Source organism: Marmota flaviventris, chromosome 9 (genome assembly GCF_047511675.1).
Source record: "Marmota flaviventris isolate mMarFla1 chromosome 9, mMarFla1.hap1, whole genome shotgun sequence".
NCBI classification, from domain to species: Eukaryota; Metazoa; Chordata; class Mammalia; order Rodentia; family Sciuridae; genus Marmota; species Marmota flaviventris.
Window position 1 is genome coordinate 62,326,301 of NC_092506.1, and position 18,541 is coordinate 62,344,841.

Genomic DNA, 18,541 nt, shown 5'->3' on the forward strand with positions numbered 1-18,541 from the left:
TAAAAAATAAAATAAGCCCACTGCATCTATCATTCTCAACGTCCTCTAAATCTTCCAAAAAGTACAGGAGATGCAGGGAAGACAGAGTACTCTCACCCTGCAGGATAATAGGCCTGGAGCCAGCTGGGGGCTGGGAAGGTAGGCACTGGGTCACCAGGCTCAGCAAGGGATGGGGAGGCAAGGATTAAGCCACTGCTGTCTCTCTGGGCTGCTCTTTGCTTGCCACCTTAGCCCAGGGTTTGGGTCTGGAGAGAAAAATGGGCTAGGGGCCCCCATGGAGGTGGAAAGTGGGTTTCATTCCTTTTTGAAGTCAGGTGGCTCCTCCCCAACCCACCAGGGTCCAGTGGACCAAGACCTCTGGTAAGCGCTATGATAGAGGGAAGAGACACCAAGGTTGAGCTTGCTTTATGGGTGACAGGCTGGCTGGGGGTGAGGACAATGAGTCAGGCTGAACTTCTTAAGGGACTGAAGGCTTGGGATCCTAGCTGGAACCAGGCGTCCTGAGATAAGGTAATGGACGGGGTGGGAACATGGGAGCAGGGAGGGAGGTGGAGGGAAGAGAAGCAGAAGGAAGAGGTGGGGGAGGGAAGGAGGAAAGGGAAGCAGGGCAGCTGGAGGAGAAGCCAAAGCCAGGTGGCCAGGTCAGCAGCAGGGGAGGCTCAGAAGGGAGCCTTCCGGGAAGCACAGGCAGTCGTGAGGGCCCTTTTCAGCTGCTCATAGGTGACAAACATCACCACGTTCCAGGAGCCCAAGCGGAGAAAAGAGGGCATGAACCTAGAGGAGAGAAAACACAGGTCACAGGGGCATCCCTGGCTTTTCCCACTGGGCCCTCGCATCCAATCGGAGCTGGTCGCTCTATTCCAAGGAGGACTCAGTGAACTGAGCCCACAGCTATTACTATGAGCAAGAATCCCACCCTGTGGTTCCCCCAACCCCCAGTGCTGGCCATTAATCCCAGGACCTCATGCATGCTAGCCCAGCCCTCTACCACTGAGTAGCACCCCTTGCCCTGAGTCCTCATTTTAATACCTAGACACTTTGTTATAGGTGGTTCCCTCCCACCTGTGATAGGTACAGGTTGCTAGAAGGCCTGGAATTGGGGATGGTGCTGGGAGATCAGAGGCTCACCCTTTGTAGAAGGCTCGGGGCCCCTCCTTCTGGAGCATGGTAAGGGCACAGTGCCCAGCGCTGCTGTACTGGCCCAAGGCAGAGTTCATGTATCTCGTCTTGACCACGTCGACAGGGGAGGCGATGACAGTGGTGCAGAAGCCCGCCCCAAAGGCGGAGGTGAAGTGGCAAGGGAGGTCATCTGCCAAGGAGCAGTGGGCAAGGACTCAGCACACCTCACCCACCATCCCAGAGGCAAGAGAATTAAAACTAAGATGCTCATGGTTGTCAAAAGAGACTCCATTGTGAGAACCTAAAAAGCCCTTTTGTCAATCCTGCCTGAATTCCTCAAGGTGCCAAGTAAGATCTTCATCCCCATTAGCTTCCATAGGGTAAGTACAAAATAAAACTCCCTCTACAGGCAAAGGGCAAACAGAATGAAAAGATGTGGCCTTAGGCCACCAGTCCCCCACCCCCACTCCTGCACCATCTACCCTAACTTACCAGTCATGAGGTTGGCCTTCAGGAGGGCATCCTTGATAAGGTCATAGGTCACTAGCTCAGCACAGTTGACAATGGCATTACGAGCAACGTTGGGAGAGGTCCCTACAACAGGGAGAACCTGCATGAGACCAGGGAAAGGGGAGGAAGATAGGGGAAGGGGAGACATCTGGTACACACCTTTCCACAGTCCCCGGAACCCTTCTTCTCGGGCGATGGTCTTGTAGGCATCGATAGTGCTTTGGTACCTCCGGCCAGCTCCAGCACGGGCCTGAGCTTGGAACCGGACCTTGACCACATCTGTGGGCTGGGCCACAGCGACAGCCAGGGCACCGGTGGTGCTGCCAGCCAAGAGTCGGCTCCCAATGCTGGCATCTGTGGGCGAACCATGGTGTCAGTGGCCGGCTGGGCTTGCCCTCATTTCTCACCTCCTCTCTCCTCACTCAAACCATGTCACATGGTCTGACTTTCAGGAATAAGGTCCAGATTAGCGCTTGTTCTAAGAACTTCTCACATCAAACACAGTATCATTGTCTCTACTGTTTGCTAGGGTGAGGCAAGGAGTAAGAGGGCTTTCTTTTAAAATACACTTCATTTAACCTGCTCAACGGCTGAGAGAAGTCAGAATTATTTCCATTTAACCAAAATCCAAGGCTAAGAGAAGTGGGTTCTTGATAGACTGGGACTCCTAAGACTTGGGTTCTCAGCCCATATCTACTCCCTGCCAGGTGATTCTGAGCTCTGTTTCCTCATGGGTGAAATGGAGGGTTACCAGGGCATATCACAGAGGTGAAGTGCAGGAGAGCTGGCCCTGGAGGCAAGAATCTTGCTGTGTTTTCTGGCTCCCCACTGTGTGCCCTTGGCTGAGTCCTGCCCCCCACTTCAAGGCTCAGCCTCTTCATCTGTGACACTGCAACAATTCTACCTATTCCCAGGGTGGGATGAAAACTGTCACGGGAGGGTGTCCTGTTCAGAGCCTGACATAGCCCAAGTCCTCAGAAATCATTAGAATTAGGGTCCCTGCCACTTCTCCATTCCTCTGATCCTCCTAGGGATGATGGGGCCTACAATTGCTCTTCAGCTACATGTACTATGTATCAGCAAGGAAAAAATAAAGGCAAGACCCAGAGGCCTAGGTCCAGCTGCACACTCACGCTCAGAGCCCTTGGTGTAGAATTGCTTAACAGAGTCATAGAGGCCGATGCGGACAGAGGCGAAGCTCATCTGGCGTTGCAGACCGGCCACCAGCCCATTGTAGAGGCTGCGGGGGCCCTCAGTGCGCACCATGGTGAGGATGGTGCCTAGCACACCACGGTACTGGGTACTGGCTGCAGCACGCACTGACCCCTGACTTTCTCCTTGAATCTGCAAGGTCAAGACAGGTAGCTATAGAAACAGGCTGCCTCCCCATCTCCTGCCATTCCTATGTTCCCAAACACCCCCCTTGCGTGAGGGAGCAGATCGGATACCACTAGAACCCCTAGGCAGCCTCGCTTTATTCCCTCTGCCTTATTCCCTCACCTGCAGCCGGACTTTGGCAGTATCCAAAGGAAAAGTGATGAGATCTGCAATGCAGGCGGCTGTGCCAGCCCCCAGGAACTTCACGGTGGCTGTAGGGGGCACATCTGTGGCCTTGAACCCAACCATGATTCTGATTTCCTGCTATCTCCCAGGAGATGAAGAACTGGAGAAGGGGGCACCTTCAATCAGCAAGACGAGATAAAGGAACTCTGCCGGAATCTAAGCCAAAAGGAGAGAAGCCCCATCAGCAACAGTGCCCCCAGGCCCTCCCTGCTTGCCACCCCTTCCTTTCCCAACAAATCCCCTAAGCAGGACTCAGCAGCCCTAGGAGGGAAAACAGGAGTTATCTTCCAAGTGACTCAAGTGGGGGCTAGGGAAGCAATTCCTGCCCAAGGAGTTCAGATGTTGTGAAGGACTCCCTCCTGCTTCTTTCAGGAAGTCAGGATCCCGGTGATCCCAGTGTTACCTCATGACACTGACCCCACTCTTGGTCTGTTGGAACAGGGGTTGCTCCACAGTTCTGCTCATGGAGCTCTCTGGAGGGCTGGCAGAAGTAGGGAAAGGTTTCTGCCAGACCACGACCTGACAAGCAAAGACCTACAGGCTTATGTTCCAGATTTTTAAGCAGGAGAGGTTCCTGTGGGTCTGAAATTACTGAAGAGAAGAAAAGGAAGGGAGGAGATGACTAATTCAATCCTTCCAGGCTCCCACACAGCTTGGGTTCTCTAATCATCGTTCAACAAGCCTGCTTTGTTGGGCACTGGTTCACTGAGACACAGGGGGCAATATTCACCCTGGAGGGGCCTTATTTTCAGGCACCAGGATGGGCAGGGAATTCTAGCTGCTGTACAAAGAAGGGGACAAATAACTTCTCAGGGAAACAGGTAAGGAAGAGGGGTGATCAGAAAAGACTTTAGACCATGTAAGCTGAGTCTTACAGGATGTTGGGCAATTCCCAGGCCTGAGAGGAAGCAATATAGAGTGCCGGGCTCCTCCTGGCCTACACTTTCCTTCAATAGGTGGATTGCTCCTCTACAAGAGAAGTAGAGAAGGGAGGTGCAAGTCAGAGCTCTGAAAAATGATACAGGAAACCAAAAGCTCCATTTTTTTCTCAGAGTTAGAACACCACCCTCCTCTTCTGCCCCAGGAGGAAGTGAGCCCAGCACCCCAGAGGGGGAGGGTAACCTGCTTCTCCTTCCCTGATTACACAGGAGCAGCTGCTCTGAGCTCAGCTTGATTGGTTGCTCCTGTCGCTGGGCCTCAGGAGGTAAGAGCTGGGTGGCCTGAGGAGGACGTTGTGGGAGTTGCCTGTGACCCAGGGAAAGAGCTCACCCAGCTTCTTCCTCCTGAGTCACCTCAGATGGCTGGGGCAAATGGGGAAATCAAAATGCAACTAACCAAAACAACTGCTTCAAAAACTCCTATTGGGAAAGGGCTTGACCTGATTCACATTGCCATGGAGTCTGATCACATGAGGCTCAGTGAGACTGATGCTCAGATGGCAGAATGGGCTAATAGAGTTTCTTGCCTCCCCAGCTTTCCTGCTGATACCTCATTCCCCCAGAGGGTGCTCCACATTTTATCCCACCTTACTGCCTGGGGCACTCTATTAGCTCACTTAGACCTCCCAGTTGCCCTGTGAGGCACCTGCACTTATTTCTATGTTAGATAGGCAACTTGGGAAGCACATTTCTTGGCTCCAAAGCTTATGCTGTTTTGCATTGCTGCCCAACTTGTCATTTCTTTCTTCCTGTTTTCTCAGCCCCAGGCACAGACAGGACCTTTCACAAGGAAGCTTTTCTCATGCCAATCAAACAGTTCTGAGAAGGATCAGGCAGCTGATGTACCTTCTCTGGGCACAGATATGAGAGTCTTATCACTCGAACTGGATTGCAGGGTGTTGTGAAGGCCAGAGAAGGCTAGCTGCTACCCAGCTCAAAGGCAAGTGGACAGGGGCTCAGCTGCCATTTTGAATGCTGACTTGGGTTTGCCAAAGGTCAGGTCTTTGATGAGAGGGGTGGGTATAGTGGCAAAAGTATTAAAACCCTACTAAGAACAGTTAGTAAAACTCAGGCCTAGAATTAATCATATTTTGTAGTCCCAGGATAAAAAGTAACAGTTTCAGAGCTCAAAAAGTACACTCACTTGACTATTAATCTCAGTCACAGGGATAGTCAAAAGCTAGAGTCAACAATAAGAAGTTTGAACAATAGATTCTTGTCTTCGATCTCCTGCTGACTTCCAGGGTGACTTGAGGCCATTGAATATGCCTCAGGTTCCTCCTTTATAAAATGGGGACCATCATCCTTGGGTTGGCAAGGTTGGCTTAAGGGCTAGAGGAGATCAAGGATGATGAAAGTGCTCAATGAACTGTGAAGAGCCACTTCACTGGGTGGTAACAGTAATTATTTTTGTCAATATGCTGCTGACACAAGAACAGGGCAGAAAGGCAATAGGAGACCACTCCCTTATCCTGGACTCTTACCCGGCTTTGCTTAGGTCTCAGGATGAGGCCTCCAAGATCAAGCTTCTCTAAAGGCGTCCCATTCTTCAAAGTTGCCAGCTGCTATCATGGCCCGATCCCCTTGGTTTTCCATAGAAAATGGCTGGAAGACGAAACACCTAAAGGACATACTATGTGTCCTGTGGGTGAGGGCAAAGGGAGAAAGTTTAAAAGGAGAAATCCACCTTAAAAGACCACACCCCAGCAAGGACCACCTGCCTAAGACACAAAAGCCCACTCAGTCATTGATCTGGGGGAAGAGGGTTGGGGCCCATTCCACCCAGACAGCCAGGGACTAATTAGATGCACACACAGGCTGGGGTGGGGGATCAACTTAGAAGTCCTTTCTCTCCTGTCTGCTTAGTATCAAACCTTGGCTCTTTTGCAGGCTTGTTTTCCTGATAGTCCCCTAGGCTGGTATCACTCAACAGTCAGCAGACTTGCTGAGTAGGAGTACTGTGAGGGGTGTCATGATAGGACAGTCCCTCTCTTTGGGGTTGGTTAAGGTCCAGATCTGGACTGCCAGGGGCCTGGAGCGGCTGGTAGTGGGCCGGGATAAAGTAGCTCAAAGCCTCCTCCCAGCAGAAATGCCCCAGGAAAGACGCTGCGGGCACAGGCCTGGAGCCCCCAGGGGAGGATCATCCTGGCCATCACAGAGGCCCGGAGGACCCCCACTCAAGGCAGGCTGGACATCGTGGCTGAGGGGAAATAATGAAAGGCTTAAATTACAGCCAACTGGACGCAAGAGGAAAAGGACAAAAGGGAGTTGGGAAAAGGGCAACAGAAGAGGGATAAAGAAAAAGCACAGGAGGACAATAAGAACTACAAACTAGGTTGGGAGGAGAGAAGATAATTAAAGAGCGGGGAGCACAGAGTCCGCAGAGCCGAGTTAGCGGGAATGGGCAGGTGTGGCGGGCGCAGGGCTGGAGCTGCGCTCACCGGGCTGCAGAGAGAACACGAGAGCGTAGGCGACTCTGTCGGCGAGCGGAGGTCAAGCGAAAGCAGCACCCACTCAGCTTGATCCCAACGCGCGGTTTAGCCGGGCTTGCAACCGGGTTTGCGCGGGCGGCAGCGCAATTTAAGCCTCGGGGGCGTGGCTTGAGGGCGGGGCGGGGCGGGGCCAGGCAAGAGCCGCCCGCTCCAACAGTGGGAGCGGGAACTCTCAAGCGGCCGCCTTTCCACTAGAACTGTCCCTCCTGGAGGTTGCCTGGCGCCTTCCTCCACTCCCATTTCCGCGCGGGCCATCACCGTATTTACCCCCTTTTCTTTCTCGGAGGATCGCCCCCTCGCGCCTCCCTACTCCACCTCCCCCTCTCCGGGGGGTCAGCCCTCCCGGAAGCAAGAAGAATCTGGTGCGGGGCTACACGTTTCTGGCTGTTGGCCAGGGCACCTTCTACCAGCCGCCCAGAGGCTGCAGGGGGTACACGCACTCCCTTTGTACCCGCCTCCCGCGACCCCAGGCTGTGGAGGGAGGCGCGGGCTCCCTGGGGTGGGGGAGGAGCCAATCCCGCTGCAGCAGCAGGTGGCCGGGCAACCGTTGCCGACAGCTGGGCGCGGCGGGAGTTCCTCTGCTGCTGTGCTAGTCTTGCCCTTGGGGACCCCGGGAATAAAAGGCGGGGCGGGGACACCAAGCGTGACCTCCTGTCTCCAGGCAAGGAGGAGCAAACAAACCGCTGGCGCCATGAAAGGAAGGCAGAGCTGGCTCGAGCCATCTGGGTGCTCAGCCCTGGGCAGGGATCTCAACTGGCTGATGATCTTGTGGGGATGACATACACAAAAACAACCAATAGGTGGGTCCCCTGGCCAGGACAACACATGCATTTGAGGAACAGAAGAAGGAAGACTGTCTCTATCCTTGAACTCCCAGTCCCTACTTCTGTGTAACCTCTGTCCTTCCTCTGCTTTCATTCTTGTCTGCTTCACAGGATTCAAGTATTCAGTCAGGGCACGGACTATGTCTCCTGGATTACATTGTGAGCACTCCAAGAGCAAGAAGCTATTTCCTTTGTTTATGGTATCACTCCCTCCAAAGGCCTCTATGTAGGGGTTAAGTACAGTTTTAACTGCTATGGAAAGTGCTTTGTAGAAAGTTCAGGGGGAGTGAGATAGTAGGGACAAAGGGCAAATGCACTCAGGGGCCTTGGCTCAGAGCCTGATTGCTGTTAGAAGGTCCCACCTTAATTCAGTTATCAAATACCAAATAAGCCTCATTTTCCATCCTGAAACAACACCAGGCACACCATTAGAGCCAGGATACTTTCACTTAACTCATCCTTAACACAGGGCAAGGATACTTCAGTTAAAGTACCCTCATAGGTTGAAGCCAATTAACATCCAAAACCCCAGTCCACACCTGCAAGCAGCCTGTAAAACTAGCTCCTTCCTTTTATTCCAGCAAGCCAACCTGACACTTTGTTGCCCTCAGAGCCGGGTCTTCCTTCCTAAGTGAAGGCCTGCCACAGTCTGGCTGGGCACAATCAGGAGCCACTTGTCAAAAGAAACTAACTTTATTTTTAGAACCACACACGCCAAACAAAACAACCTCTCAGGAAAAACCCTCAGAGCCCCAACTGCCACCACCAGCTTTCCACTAGCCTCTCTCTCCAACCTCCCACAATCCTCCTGCTCTTGAGGCCGATTGGCTGGGTCACGTGGGCGGAGCCAAAAAAGTCCCCCAATGAGCAGCTCCCTGGTCTGAAAGGGCAGGGAAATAGCCCAATGAGCATCACCGCAGAGGAGCCAATCAGCTAGATGTTGCTGCAGCCGCTGTGAGCCAATCATCAGCCGGCAGCTGGAAGTTTGCTGGCAGCTGGAAGTTTGCTGGGGCCCCTTCGGCTGTGGCTCTCAACATCGGCCCCACTCAACGTTTTTCGGTATACTTGAACTCAAGTGACTCTATTTCATTTCTATCAAAGTTCTCAGTATCTAGCATCAGGAGGATAGGGTGGAGAGGAACATTTGTTGAGTACAATTACTATGTGTCAGGTGCATTGTGGTTATTTCACATAATCTTTTGAAAACCTGTATTAACTTTTATTTTGGGGAAGAGGAAACAGAGTCCCAAAGAGGTTAAATTGTTACCAGAATCCTAGGACAAAGACCTGGGCTCCAGGGATCCCAGTATATCAGACTCGGTCTCCCAACTCTATATGCCAATCAAAAAGATGAGCAGTGATGAAGGGTAGAAAAGGAGTTCAATCAGCATGGCTGTGCAGGAAAGAACAGATAAAAGGGTTCCGTGACTAAAGATCTGTCTTTAAGAGGCTCACGAGAATTTAAAGGGGAACAAATGCAAAGGCCTCAGTTTGCAAGGCTGGGGGTTTTTCATAGCTGGCAGAGTAGGTCATCTCGTTCAGACCTTGGTCTGGTTGATCGTTGTATCAGGACTGGCTCTGTGGAGCTCCACAGTTCTAGGAAGGTCATGGTCCCTTTAAAGGGCGATTCAGTTCCCTTCATGAAATGACTACTCTTGCTTAGTACGGAAGCCTCAGTTCATTAGGGGCAATTACACCCACTTTGGGGGGCAGTCTTGTGGATGATCTGTCCCTATATTTTGGGTCCCTTGTCATAACTATGCTTATCAATCAGGCCTATTATTCCCAGAATCCAAGGTAACGCTGGAAGAGAGTTTATATATATATATATATATATATATATATATATATATGTCACTATTCTGGAGGTTGAGGTAGGAGGTTCAAAAATTTAAGACCAGTCTATTCTAAGTTAGCAAGGCACTGTCTCAAAATAAACATTTTCACTGAAATTGTAGCTCAGTAATATAGTGCCCCTGGGTTCAGTCCTCAGTATTGCAAGAAAAATAGAAGAAAAAAGAGACAATGGAGTCAGAGAGGGACAAAATGGAATTGGCCAGGTCCGTGACTGGGTCCTCCTTCAAAATGACTTGCCTAAATGTCACACAGTCCTGATCCCTGATTTAAATCCTGATCAATCCGGCACCAGGCATTTGTTTTGTGTGTTGTCCACAAGCAGAAGGAGTTGTCAGCTAACAGCTGAGGAGATCAGAGCTGGATTGGGACTAGATACTTGTAGCAGGAAAGAAAAACACATTGAGCACATGGTTTTGGCAGAAGCAGAGGGGATACTCAGAAGTTAAGGCAGAAAATCTTTCCTGGGGCTGGGGATGTGGCTCAAGCAGTAGAGCGCTTGCCTGACATGAGTGCGGCCTGGGTTCGATCTTCAGTTCCACAAACCAACAAAGATGTTGTGTCCGCCGGAAACCAAAAACATAAATATTAAAAAAAAATTCTCTCTCTCTAAATTTCTCTCTCTGTGTCTCTAAAAAAGAAAAGAAAAAATCTTTTTCGGCACTATGGAGACTCCCTTCTACTCACTGATCTAGGTTTTACACAGGAGCTTCTTCCTCTGGCTGTGATGAACTGATTCCCAGAATCTTGGTGAATTCATAGTAAAATTGCTAAACTCGTAAGTGATCTCTGATGAAATATCAAAAAACAAGATGGAGCCAAAGGCCTGTGAATGAAAAGTTCCTCCTGTGACATGGACTTAGACTCTTCAGTTTTGCTGGCATCTCTCCTTCCTTTGCTCTGAGTCACTGTGGTGATCCATAAACATCTTGTGATGAGTTGAAGCCACCTTTCAGACAATAGCAACTTTCTTACAGCCAACAAGACCCCATCTAAACAACCTTGGGATAATGATGGACCAGACCACCCCAGATCAAGGTCACCTGCTTTGGCAGCTGTGCAAAGCCTCCAACTCTGCAAACACCCATCCTTGCCCTCATTCTCCCTTCTATATAACCTCAAAGTCATTATCAGACCTTTGAAGACAGGGCTAAGGATGAGTGTTCCCCTGGTCTTCCCAATATAGCTACACTAATTAAAGTTCCTTTCATGCTTTTCACCATTATCTTTTCTGTATGGTTTTCTGGATAAGTGACTGGAACTGGCATGTTGGCTTTCCAGAGTCATACCTCTGGCCTAGGACTCCAGTAACAATGATGGTTGTAAAACAAAAATCTGAGGGCTGGGGATGTGGCTCAAGCGGTAGTGCGCCCGCCTGGCATGCGTGCGGCCTGGGTTCGATCCTCAGCACCACATACAAACAAAGATGTTGTGTCCGCCGATAATTAAAAAATATTAAAAAATTCTCACTCTCTCTTTAAAAAAAAAAAATCTGAATTCCAAAGACTTCATATTATTCCTGAGATGTTTGTTTACTTTTGGCAAAATTCAAGAGACAAAGGATGATCGCAGACACTTGGAAAGGGAAGTAGAGAACACCAGGCTACAACATGGATTCCTTAAGAAGGAATTTCGTTAAAAGAATTTTCCCCCCAGTGGAATCAGGCAGATCACAGCACTGCTATAGACCCTGTATTCCTGGATTTTTTTTTTAATTTTAATTTTTTTGGTACTGGGGATTGAACCCAAGGGAGCTTAACCACTGAGCCACAACCCCATCTTTTTTATATTTTATTTAGAGAGAGGGTCTTGCTAAGTTGTTTAGGGTCTCACTAAATTGCTGAGTGCTGGCCTTGAACTTGCAATCCTCCTGCCTCAGCCTTCTGAGCCACTGGGATTATAGGCATGCACTACAGTGCCTGGCTATTTCTGGATTTTTAGCAAGCAACTCGCCCAAGTCATATGATACCCTGTAGAGGACGGGGTTATGGCTCAGTGGTAGAGTGCTTGCCTATCACATGTGAGGCACTGGGTTGGAACTTAAAAAGAAATAAAATGAAGTTAAAAAAAAAAAAAGATACCCTGTACAAAACCTGGAGACTTTATGGATACAGATAAGTGTTTTTTGAAAATTTGTTTCATATCTATTTCATTGAATTTTATATATTACAGGCTTTTTTGTGAACATATCACACATGCAAATAATCAAGTTAACAATGTTTCATACATTTTGTTATCAAAATAAACATTTGTCTCAAAATAAACATTTTCACTGAATATTGAAACATTTTCACCATATTGAAACTGGAGTTTGACTTGGTGCTTATTCAATACTATAAAATAATCCTCTGAGCTGGGAGATTGGGAACTTCAAGATCTTTATATACAAACTAGTTTGAAACACTGAAAATGAAAAAAGCCACAAATGGCAGAGGAAAAAAACCAAAACAGAAAACTTCAAGCAATAAAGGCTAACATGAGAAGTTGTGGCTGTAGCTCAGTGGCAGAGCGCTTGCCTAGCGTGTGCAAGGCACTGGGTTCAATCCTCAGCACCACATAAAAATAAACAAATAAGGGCATTCTGTCCGTTTACAACTACAAATAAATAAATAAAAAGCCAACGTGAGAAAAGATCGAACATTTCCAATGTCTCTAGTGGTTTCTGCTAACAAGATTGAGTAGATTGACAGTATTAATTCCCCTCACTCCACCAAGAAAACATTATTTGACTGCATTTGAAAAGAAATCATGGAAATTTGATGCTCATATATTTTTAAGTGAATTATTTTAAACCCACTTGAGAGATGAAATTGAACCAAACATTTAGAGAGAGTTTCCTACTGAGATGGAAGCATTGTGGAAGATTCTTTCCTGTAAAGGTTGTATGTGATAGTCTTCACATAGATTTTCTCATTTAATCAAAACTGAACAGTGGCATTCCAAAGTACATCTCAAGAGAACCCCCAGCGCTGGGTACACAGTGACCCATGCCTGTAATCCCAGCAACTTGGGAGGCTGAGGCAGGAGGATCACAAACTCAAAGCCAGTCTCAGCAAAAGTGAGTCCCTAAGCAACTCAGTGGGACCTTATCTCTAAATAAAATACAAAATAGGGCTGAGGATATAGCTCATTGATTGAGTGCCCCTGAGTTCAATCCCCAGTAAAAAAGAAAAAAAAATAAGAAACACAAATGAAAATGTTTTGAGGAATTACTACGGTTGAGATAATTTTATGCCATGTGTTTAAATTATTGGCTATTATAATCAAAGGCCTGAGGATAATACCACTTTAATATGGGACTAGGGAGAACATTTGGGACAATGGGATAAGTTATCATTCATTGCTCAATTTTACTGGAGCTGAGTACCTCAGGTTTCTTGACATAAAAAGATAACACTACTTGATCTTAAGAATTGGTGTAAATTAAAAATTTTTCTTTCTGAAATTTAAAGAATGGTCACATACTGGTCATCTTCTACCAATATACTCAGAGGAAATTTCCATTAAAGCATTGTGGGTGGTGTAAATTGATCAATTCATTAAAATGATGTAAAGATAGGCATTTTGCCTGAAAATTTAGTCAGATATTTACACCTATAATCCCAGTGACTCCAGAAGCTGGGGCAGGAGGATTTTAAGTTCAAGGCCAGTCTTGGCAATTTAGGAAGACCCTGTCTCCAAATAAAATAAATAAATAAATAAAAAGAAATAGAGGTGTAGCTCAATGCTATTAAACCCTGGGTTTAATCCTCAGTGCCAAAAAAAAAAAAAGCAATGGGTGAAATCACCTGTTTTGATACTCTACTTTTTTTGATACTCTACTTTCCGGATTACTAAACTACAGTGTGCTGCATAATTTATATAATAAAGTATTTATTTGGATTTATCAATGTCTGAGGACAATTTTATTTTCTTGAAAGTGTTGTAATAAATTGAGGACTAGGTGACTGTTTTGGAACTCAGTAAGGAATTTTTTTCAACAGATAAGTATACTGCTGTAGAGCTTGCAAATATCTTTAAAACAGACTTACCAGGTTAAGAACATCGTTTTGTTGGTTTGGTTTGGTTTGGTGGTACTGGTGATGGAACCCAGGAGTTTGAATATGTTAGGCAGGCGCTGGACACTGAGCTGTACCTCCATCCCAGGAATGATGTTTCTGAGCGTTGCTCATTGGGCTTTGTCCATTAGAAAAGACAAATGAGCGATTTGGGTCAACATCATTCATAATGATAGGATGTTTGATTTGTAAACAGATTTAAAAGTATTTTAGCTCCACAAAGGATATTTCCATGATGGAGTGGTGAGGAAAGAGACCTGAACAGAAGCTTCCTCAGCTACAAATCAACTGACCGACAGGGGGAGTCCAGATCACCCAACACAGCTAGTATTAACAGTTTGGGCCTGTCTACAGGATACACAAAGCATATTACTGTCTTGTTTGACTCAATTCTTGCCTTTTTAATGATCAGAAATCTTTCCTCAAAGTTATTAAACTCGCACATAAGTGTTTTGTTTTTTTTTTTTAGTAGAAAAGATCCAAAACACTGGTAAAGGAGAAGGGCAAAGTGCTGAGATATTTTTTTTCTCAGAAGCAAACTACCTTGTCCCCATCATCATAAATCTATGGGCTGCAGTCAGAACAACCCAATTTCAGTTTTCTTCAGAATCTCCTCCACTGCCTTCTTGATATGGACCCTGTAGCCTGCAACAGAGTTCTGCATAAAAAGTACACAGTGCTTCTTCCCCTGGCTCCTCTAACCAGTGAATCCTTCCCATCAGAATAGGAGACCTCGATGTATTAAATCAGTTATCTAGAGCCACACCCAGAGGTCAGAGCCTCATATCTTTTATAATCCAAAGTTACAAAACCTCAGGAACTGTCAAAAAAAAAATCGAATTTGCCTTTGATTCCAAAGGACAGTAAATATGATGACTTCAGATATGCTCTCAGTGCTGAATGATAGGATGGGAGAAATCTTTTCCATTTGTTAAAACAGAACTACAAGGATAGTTTGTTCATGTCTGTGTGAGTGTTTATAAAGCAAGGCAAATGGAAAGGAACAAAGTGGGCTTGCTGGAATTTTTGTGGCTATGTCACCAGGCTGTATGCTTCTACTGGATTTGCAAACAGTGATCCTTCAGATGAGAAAGGAGAACCAGATTTGACTTTCTGCTTAGACACCAGGAGAATACAGAGTCATTTGAATGATAATTGAGGAAGTAACTACAGATTGAATAACAAAACAACTCTCACGTTGCCACAACAGAAAGAGAGGTGGTTCTCTCCACCTCTACCCCACCCTTCTGCTGAGGATTGACACTCAAACACTGAGCCACATCCCTAGCCCTATTTTGTATAGAGACAGGATCCCACTGAGTTGCTTGGCACCTCACTTTTGCTGAAGCTGGCTTTGAACTCACTGATCCTCCTACCTCAGCCTCTCGAGCTGCTGGGATTACAGGTCATTTTTGTTCCTTAAGATAATTATTTCTGTATCATAACTGATTGTGGACATGTAGATGACAACCTTGCTTTACATGTTTTTCTCTATGAATTCCTAAGACCTTGTCTTTTGTTGACTGGCAACTTATTCTAAGGGTTCATGGTGGATGTGGAACCCCAAGTCTTGGGTTCTAAGGCCCTTGGGCAGTTCAGAGGAAACTTTGGGACACCTGGCATCTCATACTTCAAATTGCTTTGCCTGCCCTGTGCCTGATAATTCAGCATGGCCCAGATCAGAGAATTGCATCTGGGTTGCATCAGAGGTTCCATGTTTATTCATTAAATCATATTTTATGAATAAAGGGCTTTCACAATCTTCTCTCTCTCTCTCTCTCTCTCTGTGTGTGTGTGTGTGTGTGTGTGTTACTGGGATTGAACTCAGGGGCATTTACCACTGAGCCACATCCCCAGCCCTTTTTATTTTTCATTTTGAGACAAGGCCTTAAACTCGTGATCCTCCTGCCTCAGCCTCATGAGGGTGAAATTATAGGTGTGGTGGATGTGCACCAGCACACCTGGTTATAGTCATCTTTCTTTTAAAAAAATATATATTTATTTTTCGTAGTTGTAGTCGGACACAATAACTTTATTTATTTACTTATTTTTATGTAGTGCTGGGGATTGAACCCAGGGCCTTGCACATGGAGGCGAGCGCTCTACTGCTGAGCCGTAACCCCAGCCCCTAGTCATCTTTCTTATACATAATTCTCCAGGCCCATTAACCCTCTTTCATATGTGACCATTCCTCAACTTTCACTGAAAAGATTAGAGGATGCTTTCATTTTGCTTCTCTTTCCTTTTATATATATTTGCCTTGAGGACTCTTATATTTCTAGGTTTCTTATATCCTTTGCAGAGCAATTCCTCCTACCTATGTTCGTTATTCTGTCCCATTATATTTTCAGGACCTTGCCTCTGCATCTGTTCCCCTGGTCTCCAATTTCTCCTCTCTTTTACTTGGGTGTCATATGTGTGTGTGTGTGTGTGTGTGTGTGTTGTGTATGTGTGAGAGTATGCAAATTGAAAGGAATCCTTAGGAGTTTCCTTCTACAATGGCTATTTTTTCTCCTTCATTTCTCTGCCAAACTTTCTGAACAATTGGCTATCCTCTGTCTTCTCAGCCTCTGGCACATCTCTCACATATTTCATGAATGAATAAATGAATGATCTCACTGTACCTCTTCATTCACATCACTCCAACCACATGGGCTTCTGGCTATGCAACTATCTTATGTTCTTTCTATTCTTTGAACATACAAGCTCATTCCCACATAAGAGCCTGTGGACTGCTTGTTCCCTTAGCCTGGTGCAGTGTCAGACACACACACACACACACACACACACACACACGCACACCCCTTGGAAATCACTATTGGTCTCTTCTTCAAGTTGTGTACTTTTAAAATAAACTTTTTGTGAAGTATAACAGTGAACATATTACAAATGTATAGCATGATAGACTTTTATGAGGGGGCTAGGGATATAGCTCAATTGGTAGAGTGCTTGCCTCACTTGCACAAGGCCCTGGGTTCAATCCCCAGCACCCCCCAAAATAAATAAATAAATAAATTTAGGTAATATTTAGGAAGAATTGATTACTGGTTTTCCTAAGCATATTAATAAAAGTTTCCATAATTAAAAAAAACTTTTATGAAGCAAATATACCTCTATAACAAGCACAAGCATGGAGAATTATTATAACATCCTCAAAGTGACCTCTCTCAGTCACTGTTCACTCAAAGAATAATCATCATTCTGATTTTTAACAATGAATATTTGTTTTTCCTGTTCTTAAATGTCATGAGTGAAATTACATAGAATGCACTATTTCATATTTTCACTTAATATTATTTGTGTGAGACTCATTCAAGTTGCAGGAAATTGTAGTTCTTTAATTCTTATTTTCATTAAAAAATGGTCAAACTTTTAAATAGACATTTCTCCACAGAAAATATGCAAATAGCCTGAAGTATGGAGAGGCACTCAACATCACTAATTGTTATAGTTTGGATCTGGAGTGTCTCCCAAAGTCTCATGTGTTGAAGACTTGGCACCAACTGGTGATGCTACTGGGAGTGGTGGAAACTTCTGGAGATGGGGCCCAAGTGAAAGGAAGTTAGGTTATTGGGGGTGTGCCCTTGAAGAGTATATCTGGCTCCTCCCTCCCTCTCTCCCCAACTCCCTTTCTACTTCCTGGCACCATGAGGTGAGCAATTTCCTCTTCCAGGTGCTTCTGCCATGAGGTCCTGCCTTGTCACAGGCCCCAAAACTAAGAGGCCAAGTGACCACAGATTGAAACTTCTGAACTGTCAAGCCAAAATAAATCTCTCCCCCTTATATTTTATATTTATATTTATTATATTCCTATATATTCTAGGTATTTTGTTACAATGAGGGGAAGCTAACATATCAGTAATTAAGGAAATGCAAATCAAAATCACCATGAAATACCACCTCATGCCCATTAGGATAGCTATATATTAAAACAGCACACACACACACACACACACACACAAAGCCAGGCTTGGTGGTGCCACATGCCTGTAATCCTAGTTACTCGGGAATCTAAGGCAGGAGGATCATAAGTTCAAGGCCAACCTCACCAACTTAACAAGTCCCTAGCAACTTAGTGATGTCTTGTCTCAATTTTTTTTTTTTTTTTTTTTTTTTTTTTTAGGGAGCTGGGATATGGCTCAGCAGAAAAGCACTCCTGGGTTCAATCTCCAGTACCAAAATAAAACAGCAAACGAGATGAGTGTTGGCTAAAATAAGGAGGAACTGGAGAAATGGAGCCCTGTGCACTGCTGGTGGGAATGTAAAATGACACAGCTGCTACAGAACACAGTATAGTGAATCCTCAAAGAAATAAAAAATAGAATTACCATAAGATCAAGCAGTTTCTTATCAGTTATATACCTAAAATAATGGAAAGCACTGTCTTGAAGAGATATTGATAGACCCAGTCTGATTCCCTCTTAAAATTGGGAGCCATCTCACCACAAAGACATAAAAGCTAATTTTGGATTTACTATAAATGACTGCAAATTCTGAACTTGCTTGGAATGCCTGCCTGTGCCTTGAATTCACCCATGCCTGGCTTTCCCTGATCAGATAACAACCCTCTCTGAGGCTCTAATGACCTTCATAAATTCTGATGTCGGGGCCAGCAAAAATATAAACTAGCCTTTGTGTTATGCTTTTCAGAGTTTTGTTATCTATAACCCCCCCCCCCCTTGTGTAACTTTCTGGGCTATAAAGCTGAGCTGCAAGAAAGCTGTGGGGCTGTCTTTGGCTCCCATGGTCAAAATATAAGCTTGCTTTAATTTGATTTTAATTGGAATCAGTGGTCTTTTCTTTGAGTTGTGGTCTAACAATATTTGTACACCTATGTTCATAACAGCGTTATTCACAATAGTCAAAAGTAGAAAGCACTCAAGTGTTCATTGGCAGATGAGTGGATAAACAAAACATGGTATGCATATTACTCAGCCTTAAAGAATAATGAAATTATGGCATGTGCAGGTAAATGGATGAAAATAGAGAATATCATGCTAAGAGAAATAAGCCAATTCCTAAAAACCAAAAGCCAAATGTTTTCTCTGATAAGCAGATGCTGATCCATAGTGAGGGGGGACGGGGCGGATAGGGAAGAATGAAGAAACTTTGGTTTGTGTAGAGGGGAGTCAGAGGAGGGGTGGGGTTGTGGGGATGGGAAGGACAGTAGAAAGGGACAGACT

General features: G+C 45.8%; 1 protein-coding gene across 1 annotated transcript; it reads right to left on the bottom strand.

Annotated features, from left to right (window-relative positions):
- Window positions 1–389: 389 nt before the first annotated feature.
- On the bottom strand, window positions 390–6,694 carry Ucp2 (uncoupling protein 2). Its single transcript, XM_027942564.3, has 8 exons — window positions 6,572–6,694; window positions 5,615–5,772; window positions 3,130–3,348; window positions 2,763–2,973; window positions 1,789–1,983; window positions 1,612–1,713; window positions 1,129–1,309; window positions 390–774 (listed from the first exon to the last, which is right to left on the bottom strand). The coding sequence occupies exons 3-8, from the start codon at window positions 3,253–3,255 to the stop codon at window positions 660–662; spliced, it is 930 nt and encodes a 309-aa protein (XP_027798365.1). The 5' UTR covers window positions 3,256–3,348; window positions 5,615–5,772; window positions 6,572–6,694; the 3' UTR covers window positions 390–659.
- Window positions 6,695–18,541: the final 11,847 nt, after the last annotated feature.